A 14,433-nucleotide genomic window follows, 5' to 3' on the forward strand; every position below is an offset into this window, starting at 1 on the left:
AATGTAAACCATCTCTCATCGATTTAACAAATATATGAGAGAGAGACTTAAATACTTTGTATTCTGCCTTGCTTGCCAGATAGATGGAAAACAGTCCCTTTGTCCCCGGTAAAACAATGAAACCTTTCAGAAAGATGCACCGTCTGCACCGACAAATACAGACAAAATAACAACACTTCACACAACAAGTCAATCAAGCAATACATAAATGTCAATTCAAGCCTCCTGTCTCAATCTTCTGCAGAGCATACAGCCTTCAATAGAATCCCAGAGAGAAAGAACAGGGCCCAAGGCTTTGTCCTTGCCATTGCCCTTGAGAGAAAATGGAAATAAACACTTGAAGATCACATGGCTTTTATTTTTCACATTACAACTGTTCTGGGGGGTAAATGGATAGAATAGTGATGGCTTAATCAAGTCTGGTGTTATTTTTAATCATAAGGATATATACCAGAGGCGTGATGGTCAACACGATGTAAATTAATTTGGTTACGTAAATAGTCAGTATATGTAGAGTTGAAGTCGGAAGTTTACATACACCTAAGCCAAATACATTTAAACTAAGTTTCATAATTCCTGACATTTAATCCTCGTAAAAAAATCCCTGTTTTAGGTCAATTAGGATCACCAGTTTATTTTAAGAAAGTGAAATGTCAGAATAATAGTAGAGAGAATGATTTATTTCAGCTTTTATTTCTTTCATCACATTCCCAGTGGGTCAGAAGTTTACATACACTCAATTAGTATTTGGTAGTATTGCCTTTAAATTGTTTAACTTGGGGCAAACGTTTCGGGTAGCCTTCCACAAGCTTCCCACAATAAGTTGATGAATTTTGGCCCATTCCTCCTGACAGAGCTGGTGTAACTGAGTCAGGTTTGTAGGCCTCCTTACTCGCACAAGCTTTTTCAGTTCTGCCCACAAATTGTCTATAGGATTGAGGTCAGGGCTTTGTGATGGCTCCAATACCTTGACTTTGTTGTCCTTAAGCAATTTTGCCACAACTTTGGAAGTACGCTTGGGGTCATTGTACATTTGGAAGACCCATTTGCGACCAAGCTTTAACTTCCTGACTGATGTCTTGAGATGTTGCTTCAATATATCCACACAATTTTCCATCCTCATGAAGCCATCTATTTTGTGAAGTCCTGCAGCAAAGCACCCCCACACATGATGCTGCCACCCTTATGCTTCACGGTTGGGATGGTGTTCTTCAGCTTGCATGCTTCCCCATTTTTCATCCAAACATAACGATGGTCATTATGGCCAAACAGTTATATATTTTTTTCATCAGACCAGAGGACATTTCTCCAAAGGTACAATCTTTGTCCCCATGTGCAGTTGCGAACCGTAGTCTGGCTTTTTTATGGCAGTTTTGGAGCAGTGGCTTCTTCCTTGCTGAGCAGCCTTTCAGTTTATGTCGACATAGGACATGGTTTACACAGCATCTTCACAAGGTCCTTTGCTGTTGTTCTGGGATTGATTTTCGCACCAAAGTACGTTCATCTCTAGGAGATATAACGCGTCACCTTCCTGAGCTGTATGACGGCTGCTTCTATTGTTTGTACAGATGAATGTGGTACCTTCAGGCATTTGGAAATTGCACCCAAGGATGAACCAGACTTGTGGAGGTCTACAATTTATTTTCTGAGGTCTTGACTGATTTCTTTAGATTTTCCCATGATGTCAAGCAAAGAGGCACTGAGTTTGAAGGTAGGCCTTGAAATACGTCTACAGGTACACCTCCAATTGACTCAAATTATGTTAATTAGCCTATCAGAAGCTTCTAAAGCCATGACATAATTTTCTGGAATTTTCCAAGCTGTTTAAAGGCACATTCAACTTAGTGTATGTAACCATCTGACCCACTGGAATTGTGATACAGTGAATTCTAAGTGAAATAATCTGTCTATAAACAATTGTTGGAAAAATGACTTGTGTCATGCACAAAGTAGATGTCCTAACCGACTTGCCTAAGCTATAGTTTGTTAACAAGACACTTGTGGAGTGGTTGAAAAACGAGTTTTAATGACTCCAACCTAAGTGTAAGTAAACTTCCGACTTCAACTGTATGCAGTATTTGATTGTGGGCTTCAACTAGATGAGGCTTGTAAAAATGTTGATGTCCTGGGAAAGCTTTATTTTTGTGTAGCATTATGGTAAGAACAATGGCAGTTTGACCTCAGTCTTGGATGATATCTATGGAAGAGAAAGTCACAGTCACATTTGAGCTATGTGAGCCCCTCACACCCATTGTTGGCACCCCCCCTCAACCGAGTGACAGGTAGTCAGTCTGACCAAATTCATTCTGGTGCCAGTGCTTGCCTGGTGCTCCTCTGCGTCACACTCTGGGCTCTCAGTCTGCCTCAGTGACACTCTCATTCCCCCTGGGAGAGCAGCCTATCAGAAGGCCACAGCAAGCTTCCACTACAACATCACACGCCAGGCCTGGTCTGGAGATCATCCTGTCTGTGTTCTTCCACTTACTAGTGGTTGAAAAAGTACCCAATAGTCATACTTGAGTAGAAATCAAGATACCTTCATATAAAATGACTCAAGTAAAAGTCACCCAGTAAAATACTACTTGAGTTAAAGTATTTGGTTTGAAATATACTTGAGTATCAAAAGTAAATGTAATTGCTAAAATATACTGAAGTAAAAGTATAAATAATTTCAAATTCCCTATATTAACAAAAACCAAATGGCACCATTTTCGATTATTTAAAAAAAATGTACGGGTAGTCAGGGGAACAATCCAACATTCAGACATGATTTACAAACAAAGCATTTGTGTTTAGTGAGTCCGCCAGATCAGAGGCAATTAGGGATGGCCAGGGATGTTCTTTTGATAAATGTGTGACTTGGACCATTTTCCTGTCCTGCTAGCCATGCAAAATGTAACAAGTGCTTTTGGGTGTCAGGGAAAATGTATGGAGTTAAAAGTACATTATTTCCTTGAGGAATGTAGTGAAGTAAAAGCAAAAGTTGTCAAAATATGAATAGTAAAGTAAAGTGCAGATACCCCAAATAAGTGCTTTATACCACTGGTTCTTACGCTAGATACAGGGCCTGTAGATCTAATGTAGTGTGGTGCATTTATCCAAGATGATTATCAGATCCCTGGTTGTCTTTCATATCTGTTACCCACTCTAGATAACACATCACATTTATGGGAACTGCAGATGTTCCCCCAAATGTGGATTATGCCACTGCTACTTTATTCAACCGGTAAAACTATAGAGCATCCTCTGGAGTGGCTTTCAGTACATTCAGCTGCAGCTGCTGTTTCAGCCTGTTCAAGAGATAAAACACAGCTGTCACAGAGGCTGACAGAAAACAGGAGAAAAGAAACACACTGGTTTTAACTACAGTTACAGGGCCTGAATACTGAAAGGGGTAAACCTTTACTAGCCATACTGCGTAATGAACCATGTGATCCAGCCAAACTCTGCTGTCTTTCCAAATCACATTCTCTGTTTAGGAGAAAAAAATTGGCCTGATAAAAATACATCCTGCTGCCAGTTTTTTAATGGAAATTGAACAGGAGGCGGCATATCTCGAGTGGCCCATTTTTTTAAGGTAAACATTAAGAGACTGGCTCTGGTTGGAAATGAGACAGGAATTATGGGGGTGTCAATTGCATTAAAATCCCGTCTGATGTGAGCCGTGACCACACAAATGGCCTGTCAGGGTCGTGTGATGTTGTCTGGGGCACATTTGCCTGCTGTGTCGTACAAAGTGAGAGGGGATCATGGTGTGGTAAATTGGCCAGACCCTCAGTCTTAACGCAGCATTAGTGGGCTGGGGAAGGGTGAGAATATACAGTACCAGTCAAACGTTTGGACACCTACTCATTCTAGGGTTTTTCTTTATTTTTATTTTTACTATTTTCTACTTGAAAACTATGAAATAACACATATGGAATCATGTAGTAACAGGTGTGCATTGTTAAAAGTTAATTTGTGGAATTTATTTCCTTCTTAATGCGTTTGAGCCAATCAGTTGTGTTGTGACAAGGTAGTGATGGTATACACAGGGTAGCCATACTTGGTAAAAGACCAAGTCCATATTATGGTAGGAACAGCTCAAATAAGAAAAGAAAAATGACAGTCCATCAATATTAAGACATGAAGGTCAGTCAATCCGGAAAATCTCGACTTTTTTGCAGTCGCAAAAACCATCAAGCGCTGTGATGAAACTGGCACTCATGAGGACCGCCACAGGAAAGGAAGACCCAGAGTTACCTCTGCTGCAGAGGATAAGTTCATTAGAGTTACCAACCTCAGAAATTGCAGCCCAAATAAATGCTTCACAGAGTTCAAGTAACAGACACATCTCAGCATCAACTGTTCAGAGGAGACTGCATGAATCATGCCTTCATGGTTGAATTGCTGCAAAGAAACCACTACTAAAGGACAATAATAATAAGAAGAGACTTGCTTGGGCCAAGAAACACGAGCAACTGACAGACTGGTAGACATCTTTCCTTTGGTCTGATGAGTCGAAATGTGAAATTTTTGGTCTCCAACCGCCGTGTCTTTGTGTGACGCAGACTAGGCGAGCGGATGATCTCCGCATGTGTGGTTTCCACCGTGAAGCATGGAGGAGGTGTGATGGTGTGGGGGTGCTTTGCTGGTAACACTGTGTGTAATTTATTTAGAATTCAAGACACACTTAACCAGTGTGGTTACCACAGCATTCTGCAGCGATATGCCATCCCATCGGGATGTATACCATCTCATCATTTGTGCTTAGTCGGACTATCATTTGTTTTCAACAGGACAATGACCCAAACACACCTCCAGGCTGTGTAAGGACTATTTGGCCAATGACAGTGATGGAGTGCTGCATCAGATGACCTGGCCTCCACAATCACCTGACCTCAACCCAATTGAGATGGTTGAGGTGAGTTGGACTGCAGAGTGAAGGAAAAGCAGCCAACAAGTGCTCAGCATAATATGTGGGAACTCCTTCAAGACTGTTGGAAAAGCATGGTTGAGAGAAGCTGGTTGAGAGAATGCCAAGAGTTTGCAAATCTTTCATTATGGCAAAGGGTGGCTACTTTGAAGAATATAAAATATATTTTGATTTGTTTGACACTTTTTTTGGTTACTACATGATTCCATATGTGTGATTTCATAGTTTTGATGTCTTCATTATTATTCTACAATGTAGAAAATCCTTGAATGAGTAGGTGTGTCCAAACTTTTGACTGGTACTGTAGGTGACAGTATTTCTGATGATATATTGTATTAAACCTCAACTACATCTCAAGTTGGACATGAACCTGTCATGCAGTGTCTCGTTATGCTGTGTGGTAATGAGCATTAACTCATTTGTCTCGTGGACTGTCGACACCTGTAGTTTCTGAAGCAACGAAACAGACACTTTTCCCAACATCATCAGGCAGTTTGGAAACATCACTAATTGTGACCAAATTCAACATCTGACTGACTGGTGGTGTGTTTGTGTGTTTGCAGGTGCTGAACGTGAGCCTGTCAGAGGGGGAGGTGGTGACAGTAGAAGACATGGGGGGACGAGAGCTGTCCATCCTGGCTAATGAGACCGTCCTGATGAGGGGTCTGGTGGTGCGCAGCTGGAGCAATCAAATCTCCATCCTTTACCGCAGTGACCAGCAGCCTCACTCTGGCTCCCTGCTGCTGCTGCATTACCAAGGTGAGGTCACAACACAGAACCACACGACCACACACACTATGACTCAACGCTCTCACACAGGTCTCCTCGATTTTTATTCACACCTGCTATACACCCAATGCACAATTAAATGGTATCTAAAATAATGTTGTAATGTAGTGGGCAGTAATATTTGATATGTGAATATACAGTATATTATATATACATCACATTTGATTTGTTATGAGACTAAGAAATTCGTCTATTAAAATGTTTATCTGACACCATTAAAATGTTAAAATATTAGGCAATTAATTGTTGTTGGCAAGCAATAATTGGTCTGAGAATTGTCTATATCAAAGGCATATGTCTAATTAACATTGCGCAATGAATGGATTCACATACAAGGCATAAATCTTAAGTTATGACCATTAACAAGCATTGCAAGGCATAATTTCAAGCATATACAGTAGATCCTGAGGTTAACTTACAATACAAAGCATGAACAAACAGATGCTTACTAAGCCAGAGGCCTAGAAGCCTAAGAAATGAGAATTGATCATACAATCTTCCTCCATGGACTGGATACAGCATAAGAGAGAGAACAAAGGCATTTAATTCCATTTATAACATCTGACATCAACCCAAGACCAACTACCTTTGACCAATCAAACGATACCAATTTTACAGTGTAACTTGACAACCCAAGGTCCAATTTCAACAGGGTATCACAGCATTTAAAGGCTTGTGTGGGGGATGAGACCAATGTAAATAATTGCAATTTATTTCACCTTTATTTATTTAAGTAGGCAAGTCAGTTAAGAATAAATCCTTATTTACAATGACGGCCTACCAAAAGGCAAAAGGCCTCCTGCCGGGACGGGGGCTGGGATTAAAGAAAAAAAGTATATATATATATATATATATATATATATATATATATATATATATATATATATATATATAGGACAAAACACACATCACGACGAGACAACACAACACTACATGAAGAGAGACCTAAGACAACAACATAGCAAGCCTGCAACACATGACAACACAGCATGGTAGCAACACAACATGGTAGCAGCGCAAAACATGGTACAAACATTATTGGGAACAGACAACAGCACAAAGGGCAAAGAAGGTAGAGACAACAATACATCATAAAAAGCAGCCACCACTGTCAGTAAGACAACTGTCAGAACGGAGGATCAGGGCTGCAGTAGATATTTAAATAAGACAGAATAACAAAAAGCCTTTGTATAATGGAGTAATTCAGAGTTCCCCTGTACAAATACCACAGAGATAAAACATCCATATAGATGGCATCAGAGTTATCCTCCGTGAACAAGTTTCAGATGGATACAAAACATGGATACTATAGTAAAATTCAATCATATTCGATATTCATTGCTTTGGATACTGTAACAGGGAGATACATTTTGGCCACTCAGAGGGGGAAGGACTGACTTGTCCTTTGGCATTGTCCTTTGTTCCTGGACAATTTGCCATGCAACTCCAGGTGACAGAGATGACATATATCAGGGCCGAGCCTACAGTAAAGTGTAGTAAAGTTCGAGGTACAGAGGAAAAATCCTTCCAGAAGCGTTTGGTTAAGCTGCCTAGCTCTATATGCTGATAGCTCTCATCACTAGCAAACACAGCTTGCTCATGTTAGCCTGAAAAAAGACAAGGGCTGTCATTTCAGGGGTATAATTACATGGCATAAGTATTGTGCTAATAGACATTTACAGAGCTGTCAGATAGCAGAGGGCTGTCGGGACCATTGTTCCTCATCACACCGTAGCCTTTGATGTGACGTCACTAGGAGAAGGGGGAAAAACAACACAACATTAAGCCAAAATCCTTTGTCTCTGGAAACGAATAAACTATGACAGGCTGTTAGAAGAATAATGCGTCTTAACATGCCTCTGATGTGCCTGGTGAATATAATGTCACTTCTTGCCCCTAAAACTCCCTCTCTGTCTCTCTCACTTTCTCTCTTAAGAGAGTCTAAGCCGATGGGTGGGGGGGGGACAACAACAACAACAAAAACAGCCAAAAAATGTATCATAAGGAATAAAGTTGTATAAGAAAGCTCAGGAAATATTATATATATTTTATTTTTTATTTAACCACTTATTTTTATTGACATCTCCATACTTCTGTTTATATGGGTTACCTTCAGACGAGTCCTGGGACACATGTGGGGGTCGTAGAGCAAAACGGAGAACATTGTGTCCATGAGAGTCCTCCCTTTCCATAGAGTGGTGTCGTGACGTTGTATTAGTTAATGTGACGACTGTTGCTCATCGAATGATTAAAGGTTTCTAATTGCATGATTAACTGAATCAAGCAATTATTAACTCATTAACCTGGGGCCCCATGGGAAAATTCGTTTTATTGAGTTTTTATTCCCCAAATTAACTCAAAGAATATCAGAATATCGATTTTTACAACAGCCTCTAATTAATCAGTTACCTCTACAGTCTCGTTCTGAACGTCGCATAATCCGGGAATCTGCACGGACCCGGGTCCCACCAATGAGTTCGTACCACACCAATCTTAGTTGAGTATTTATTTACTAGAAAGCTAAAATGATGATAAAAGATACACATACACAACACACAGTCTAGGCTATTTAGAACTTAGTATAATGGGCCAACACACTATGGTGTGTGTCACCCAAAATGGGGATTTAAAAGAGATAGAAAAAGAGAAAGTACACGTGAGAAATATACATTTGGGTGAATTTGTCAGCTATGCTTATTCTAACCCTAGACTTGCCCCAAACTGCCCCATAGAAAGATTTTATTTTCTATGGTAGATTAGGTCAGGGCATGACTGGGTGGTTGTTCTAGTTTATATTTTCTATGTGTGGTTCTAGGTTCATTTTCTATGTTGCTGATTTGTATGATTCCCAATTAGAGGCAGCTGGTTATCGTTGTCTCTAAAATTGGGGATCATAATTAAGTAGAATTTTTCCCACCTGTGGGTTACGGGATATTGTTTATATTTAGTTGCCTCTTCGCACTGCATTGTCGTCACGGTTTGTTTATTCTTTATTTGTTTTGTATTTGCTTAAGTTTCACTTTATTCATTAAAAGTATGTGGAACTCAAAGTACGCTGCGCCTTGGTCCGATCATTATTACGAACAACGTGACAGTAATCCATTAAGTTACCAGCTAAAATATTGTAATCTGATTATGTCATGTTTTGTCATTTATTATCTTGTCTTGTCCCTGTGCTTCCCATTCTATTCGTTTCCCTCTGCTGGTCTTATTAGGTTCTTTCCCTCTTTCTATCCCTCTCTCTCCCCCTCCCTCTCTCACTCTCTCGCTCTCTCTTCTCTCTATCGTTCCGTTCCTGCTCCCAGCTGTTCCTATTCCCCTAATCAATCATTTAGTCTTCCCACACCTGTTCCCGATCCTTTCCCCTGATTAGAGTCCCTATTTCTTCCTTTGTGTTCCGTTCCTGTCCTGTCGGTTCCTTGTCTAGAATTCACCGTGCTGTGTTTGTGTATCGCCCTGTCGTGTCGTGTTTTCCTCAGATGCTGCGTGGTGAGCAGGTGTCTGAGTCTGTCTGGTTCAAGTGCCTTCCCGAGGCAACCTGCTGTTCACCTGCTGTTCAAGATCGAGTCTCCAGTTTGTCCTCGTCATTTCGAGTGAAAGTTGTGTTTTTTGTTTGTATTTACTTTACTGGATTAAAGACTCTGTTTTCGCCAAGTCGCTTTTGGGTCCTCTTTCACCTGCATGACAGAAGGAACCGACCAAGGAATGGACCCAGCGACTTCAGACGCTCGTTACACTGCCGTCGAGATCCAAGGAGCCATGCTCGGCAGACACGAGCAGGAATTGTCTGCTGCTCGCCATGCCGTGGAGAACCTGGCCGCTCAGGTTTCCGACCTCTCTGGACAGTTCCAGAGTCTACGTCTCGTGCCACCTGTTACTTCCTGGCCTGCCGAGCCTCCAGAACCTAGGGTTAATAACCCACCTTGCTACTCCGGGCAGCCCACTGAGTGCCGCTCCTTTCTCACGCAGTGTGAGATTGTGTTCTCTCTCCAACCCAACACATACTCTAGAGAGAGAGCTCGGGTTGCTTACGTCATTTCACTCCTTACTGGCCGGGCTCGAGAATGGGGCACAGCTATCTGGGAGGCAAGGGCTGATTGCTCTAACAAGTTCCAGAACTTTAAAGAGGAGATGATTCGGGTTTTTGACCGTTCAGTTTTTGGTAGGGAGGCTTCTAGGGCCCTGGCTTCCTTATGCCAAGGTGAACGGTCCATAACGGATTATTCTATTGAGTTTCGCACTCTTGCTGCCTCTAGTGAGTGGAACGAGCCGGCGCTGCTCGCTCGTTTTCTGGAGGGACTCCACGCAGTGGTTAAGGATGAGATTCTCTCCCGGGAGGTTCCTTCAGATGTGGACTCTTTGATTGCTCTCGCCATCCGCATAGAACGACGGGTAGATCTTCGTCACCGGGCTCGTGGAAGAGAGCTCGCATCAACGGTGTTTCCCTGCTCCGCATCGCAACCATCTCCCTCCTCTGGCTCAGAGTCTGAGCCCATGCAGCTGGGAGGGATTCGCATCTCGACTAAGGAGAGGGAACGGAGGATCACCAACCGCCTGTGCCTCTATTGCGGAGTTGCTGGACATTTTGTTAATTCATGTCCAGTAAAAGCCAGAGCTCATCTGTAAGCGGAGGGCTACAGGTGAGCGCAACTACTCAAGTCTCTCCATCAAGATCCTGTACTACTTTGTCGGTCCATCTACGCTGGACCGGTTCGGGTGCTACATGTAGTGCCTTGATAGACTCTGGGGCTGAGGGTTGTTTCATGGACGAAGCATGGGTTCGGAAACATGACATTCCTTTCAGAGAGTTAGAGAAGCCTACGCCCATGTTCGCCTTAGATGGTAGTCATCTTCCCAGTATCAGATTTGAGACACTACCTTTAACCCTCACAGTATCTGGTAACCACAGTGAGACTATTTCTTTTTGATTTTTCGTTCACCGTTTACACCTGTTGTTTTGGGTCATCCCTGGCTAGTATGTCATAATCCTTCAATTAATTGGTCTAGTAATTCTATCCTATCCTGGAACGTTTCTTGTCATGTGAAGTGTTTAATGTCTGCCATCCCTCCCGTTTCTTCTGTCCCTACTTCTCAGGAGGAACCTGGCGATTTGACAGGAGTGCCGGAGGAATATCATGATCTGCGCACGGTCTTCAGTCGGTCCCGAGCCAACTCCCTTCCTCCTCACCGGTCGTATGATTGTAGTATTGATCTCCTTCCGGGGACCACTCCTCCTCGGGGTAGACTATACTCTCTGTCGGCTCCCGAACGTAAGGCTCTCGAGGATTATTTGTCTGTGTCTCTTGACGCCGGTACCATAGTGCCTTCTTCCTCTCCGGCCGGGGCGGGGTTCTTTTTGTTAAGAAGAAGGATGGTACTCTGCGCCCCTGCGTGGATTATCGAGGGCTGAATGACATAACGGTTAAGAATCGTTATCCGCTTCCCCTTATGTCATCAGCCTTCGAGATTCTGCAGGGAGCCAGGTGCTTTACTAAGTTGGACCTTCGTAACGCTTACCATCTCGTGCGCATCAGAGAGGGGGACGAGTGGAAAACGGCGTTTAACACTCCGTTAGGGCATTTTGAGTACCGGGTTCTGCCGTTTGGTCTCGCCAATGCGCCAGCTGTTTTTCAGGCATTAGTTAATGATGTTCTGAGAGACATGCTGAACATCTTTGTTTTTGTCTATCTTGACGATATCCTGATTTCTTCTCCGTCACTCGAGATTCATGTTCAGCACGTTCGACGTGTTCTACAGCGCCTTTTAGAGAATTGTCTCTACGTAAAGTCTGAGAAGTGCTCTTTTCATGTCTCCTCCGTTACTTTTCTCGGTTCCGTTATTTCCGCTGAAGGCATTCAGATGGATTCCGCTAAGGTCCAAGCTGTCAGTGATTGGCCCGTTCCAAGGTCACGTGTCGAGTTGCAGCGCTTTTTAGGTTTCGCTAATTTCTATCGGCGTTTCATTCGTAATTTCGGTCAAGTTGCTGCCCCTCTCACAGCTCTTACTTCTGTCAAGACGTGTTTTAAGTGGTCCGGTTCCGCCCAGGGAGCTTTTGATCTTCTAAAAGAACGTTTTACGTCCGCTCCTATCCTCGTTACTCCTGACGTCACTAGACAATTCATTGTCGAGGTTGACGCTTCAGAGGTAGGCGTGGGAGCCATTCTATCCCAGCGCTTCCAGTCTGACGATAAGGTTCATCCTTGCGCTTATTTTTCTCATCGCCTGTCGCCATCTGAGCGCAACTATGATGTGGGTAACCGTGAACTGCTCGCCATCCGCTTAGCCCTAGGCGAATGGCGACAGTGGTTGGAGGGGGCGACCGTTCCTTTTGTCGTTTGGACAGACCATAAGAACCTTGAGTACATCCGTTCTGCCAAACGACTTAATGCCCGTCAAGCTCGTTGGGCGTTGTTTTTCGCTCGTTTCGAGTTTGTGATTTCTTACCGTCCGGGTAGCAAGAACACCAAGCCTGATGCCTTATCCCGTCTGTTTAGTTCTTCTGTGGCTTCTACTGATCCCGAGGGGATTCTTCCTTATGGGCGTGTTGTCGGGTTAACAGTCTGGGGAATTGAAAGACAGGTTAAGCAAGCACTCACGCACACTGCGTCGCCGCGCTTGTCCTAGTAACCTCCTTTTCGTTCCTGTTTCCACTCGTCTGGCTGTTCTTCAGTGGGCTCACTCTGCCAAGTTAGCTGGTCATCCCGGTGTTCGAGGCACTCTTGCGTCTATTCGCCAGCGCTTTTGGTGGCCGACTCAGGAGCGTGACACGCGCCGTTTCGTGGCTGCTTGTTCGGACTGCGCGCAGACTAAGTCGGGTAACTCTCCTCCTGCCGGTCGTCTCAGACCGCTCCCCATTCCTTCTCGACCATGGTCTCACATCGCCCTAGACTTCATTACCGGTCTGCCTTTGTCTGCGGGGAAGACTGTGATTCTTACGGTTGTCGATAGGTTCTCTAAGGCGGCACATTTCATTCCCCTCGCTAAACTTCCTTCCGCTAAGGAGACGGCACAAATCATTATCGAGAATGTATTCAGAATTCATGGCCTCCCGTTAGACACCGTTTCAGACAGAGGCCCGCAATTCACGTCACAGTTTTGGAGGGAGTTCTGTCGTTTGATTGGTGCGTCCGTCAGTCTCTCTTCCGGGTTTCATCCCCAGTCTAACGGTCAAGCAGAGAGGGCCAATCAGACGATTGGTCGCATACTACGCAGCCTTTCTTTCAGAAACCCTGCGTCTTGGGCAGAACAGCTCCCCTGGGCAGAATACGCTCACAATTCGCTTCCTTCGTCTGCTACCGGGTTATCTCCGTTTCAGAGTAGTCTGGGTTACCAGCCTCCTCTGTTCTCATCCCAGCTTGCCGAGTCCAGCGTTCCCTCCGCTCAAGCGTTTGTCCAACGTTGTGAGCGCACCTGGAGGAGGGTGAGGTCTGCACTTTGCCGTTACAGGGCACAGACTGTGAGAGCCGCCAATAAACGCAGGATTAAGAGTCCAAGGTATTGTTGCGGCCAGAGAGTGTGGCTTTCCACTCGCAACCTTCCTCTTACGACAGCTTCTCGTAAGTTGACTCCCGGTTCATTGGTCCGTTCCGTGTCTCCCAGGTCGTCAATCCTGTCGCTGTGCGACTGCTTCTTCCGCGACATCTTCGTCGCGTCCATCCTGTCTTCCATGTCTCCTGTGTCAAGCCCTTTCTTCGCACCCCCGTTCGTCTTCCCTCCCCCCTCCCGTCCTTGTCGAGCGCACCTATTTACAAGGTACATAAGATCATGGACATGCGTTCTCGGGACGGGGTCACCAATACTTAGTGGATTGGGAGGGTTACGGTCCTGAGGAGAGGAGTTGGGTTCCGTCTCGGGACGTGCTGGACCGTTCACTCATTGATGATTTCCTCCGTTGCCGCCAGGATTCCTCCTCGAGTGCGCCAGGAGGCGCTCGGTGAGTGGGGGTACTGTCATGTTTTGTCATTTATTATCTTGTCTTGTCCCTGTGCTTCCCATTCTATTCGTTTCCCTCTGCTGGTCTTATTAGGTTCTTTCCCTCTTTCTATCCCTCTCTCTCCCCCTCCCTCTCTCACTCTCTCGCTCTCTCTTCTCTCTATCGTTCCGTTCCTGCTCCCAGCTGTTCCTATTCCCCTAATCAATCATTTAGTCTTCCCACACCTGTTCCCGATCCTTTCCCCTGATTAGAGTCCCTATTTCTTCCTTTGTGTTCCGTTCCTGTCCTGTCGGTTCCTTGTCTAGAATTCACCGTGCTGTGTTTGTGTATCGCCCTGTCGTGTCGTGTTTTCCTCAGATGCTGCGTGGTGAGCAGGTGTCTGAGTCTGTCTGGTTCAAGTGCCTTCCCGAGGCAACCTGCTGTTCACCTGCTGTTCAAGATCGAGTCTCCAGTTTGTCCTCGTCATTTCGAGTGAAAGTTGTGTTTTTTGTTTGCATTTACTTTACTGGATTAAAGACTCTGTTTTCGCCAAGTCGCTTTTGGGTCCTCTTTCACCTGCATGACAGATTACAGATACTTTTGAAAAACTAGATTACTTCGAGGATTACTTTTAAATTCAGAAAGATCTTTGACACTTCACTGTTTTCTCAATGACATTCAAGTTTAAGTTTGTTCCACCTGAGCGAGTCTGACCACAAGTCAGAGACCACTATGATGACACACCAAATGTGTTTGATCAATCGCCGGAAAAGAGCAGGAATAGGCTTTTGTAGGCTACAGTTATGTCTTCCAATGG

The 14,433-nt window shown here is 44.2% G+C and overlaps 1 protein-coding gene across 6 annotated transcripts in view; it reads left to right on the forward strand.

Annotated features, from left to right (window-relative positions):
* LOC124000088 (seizure protein 6 homolog) overlaps positions 1-14,433 on the forward strand; it is a 252,039-nt gene that overhangs the window by 180,347 nt on the left and 57,259 nt on the right. For all 6 annotated transcript variants that reach the window (XM_046306214.1, XM_046306217.1, XM_046306218.1 and 3 more), the window contains exon 4: positions 5,479-5,674. In XM_046306214.1, coding sequence (XP_046162170.1) covers positions 5,479-5,674 — 196 coding nt within the window. The remainder of the gene's footprint in view (positions 1-5,478; positions 5,675-14,433) is intronic.

Source organism: Oncorhynchus gorbuscha, linkage group LG16 (assembly GCF_021184085.1).
Source record: "Oncorhynchus gorbuscha isolate QuinsamMale2020 ecotype Even-year linkage group LG16, OgorEven_v1.0, whole genome shotgun sequence".
Taxonomy (NCBI): domain Eukaryota; kingdom Metazoa; phylum Chordata; class Actinopteri; order Salmoniformes; family Salmonidae; genus Oncorhynchus; species Oncorhynchus gorbuscha.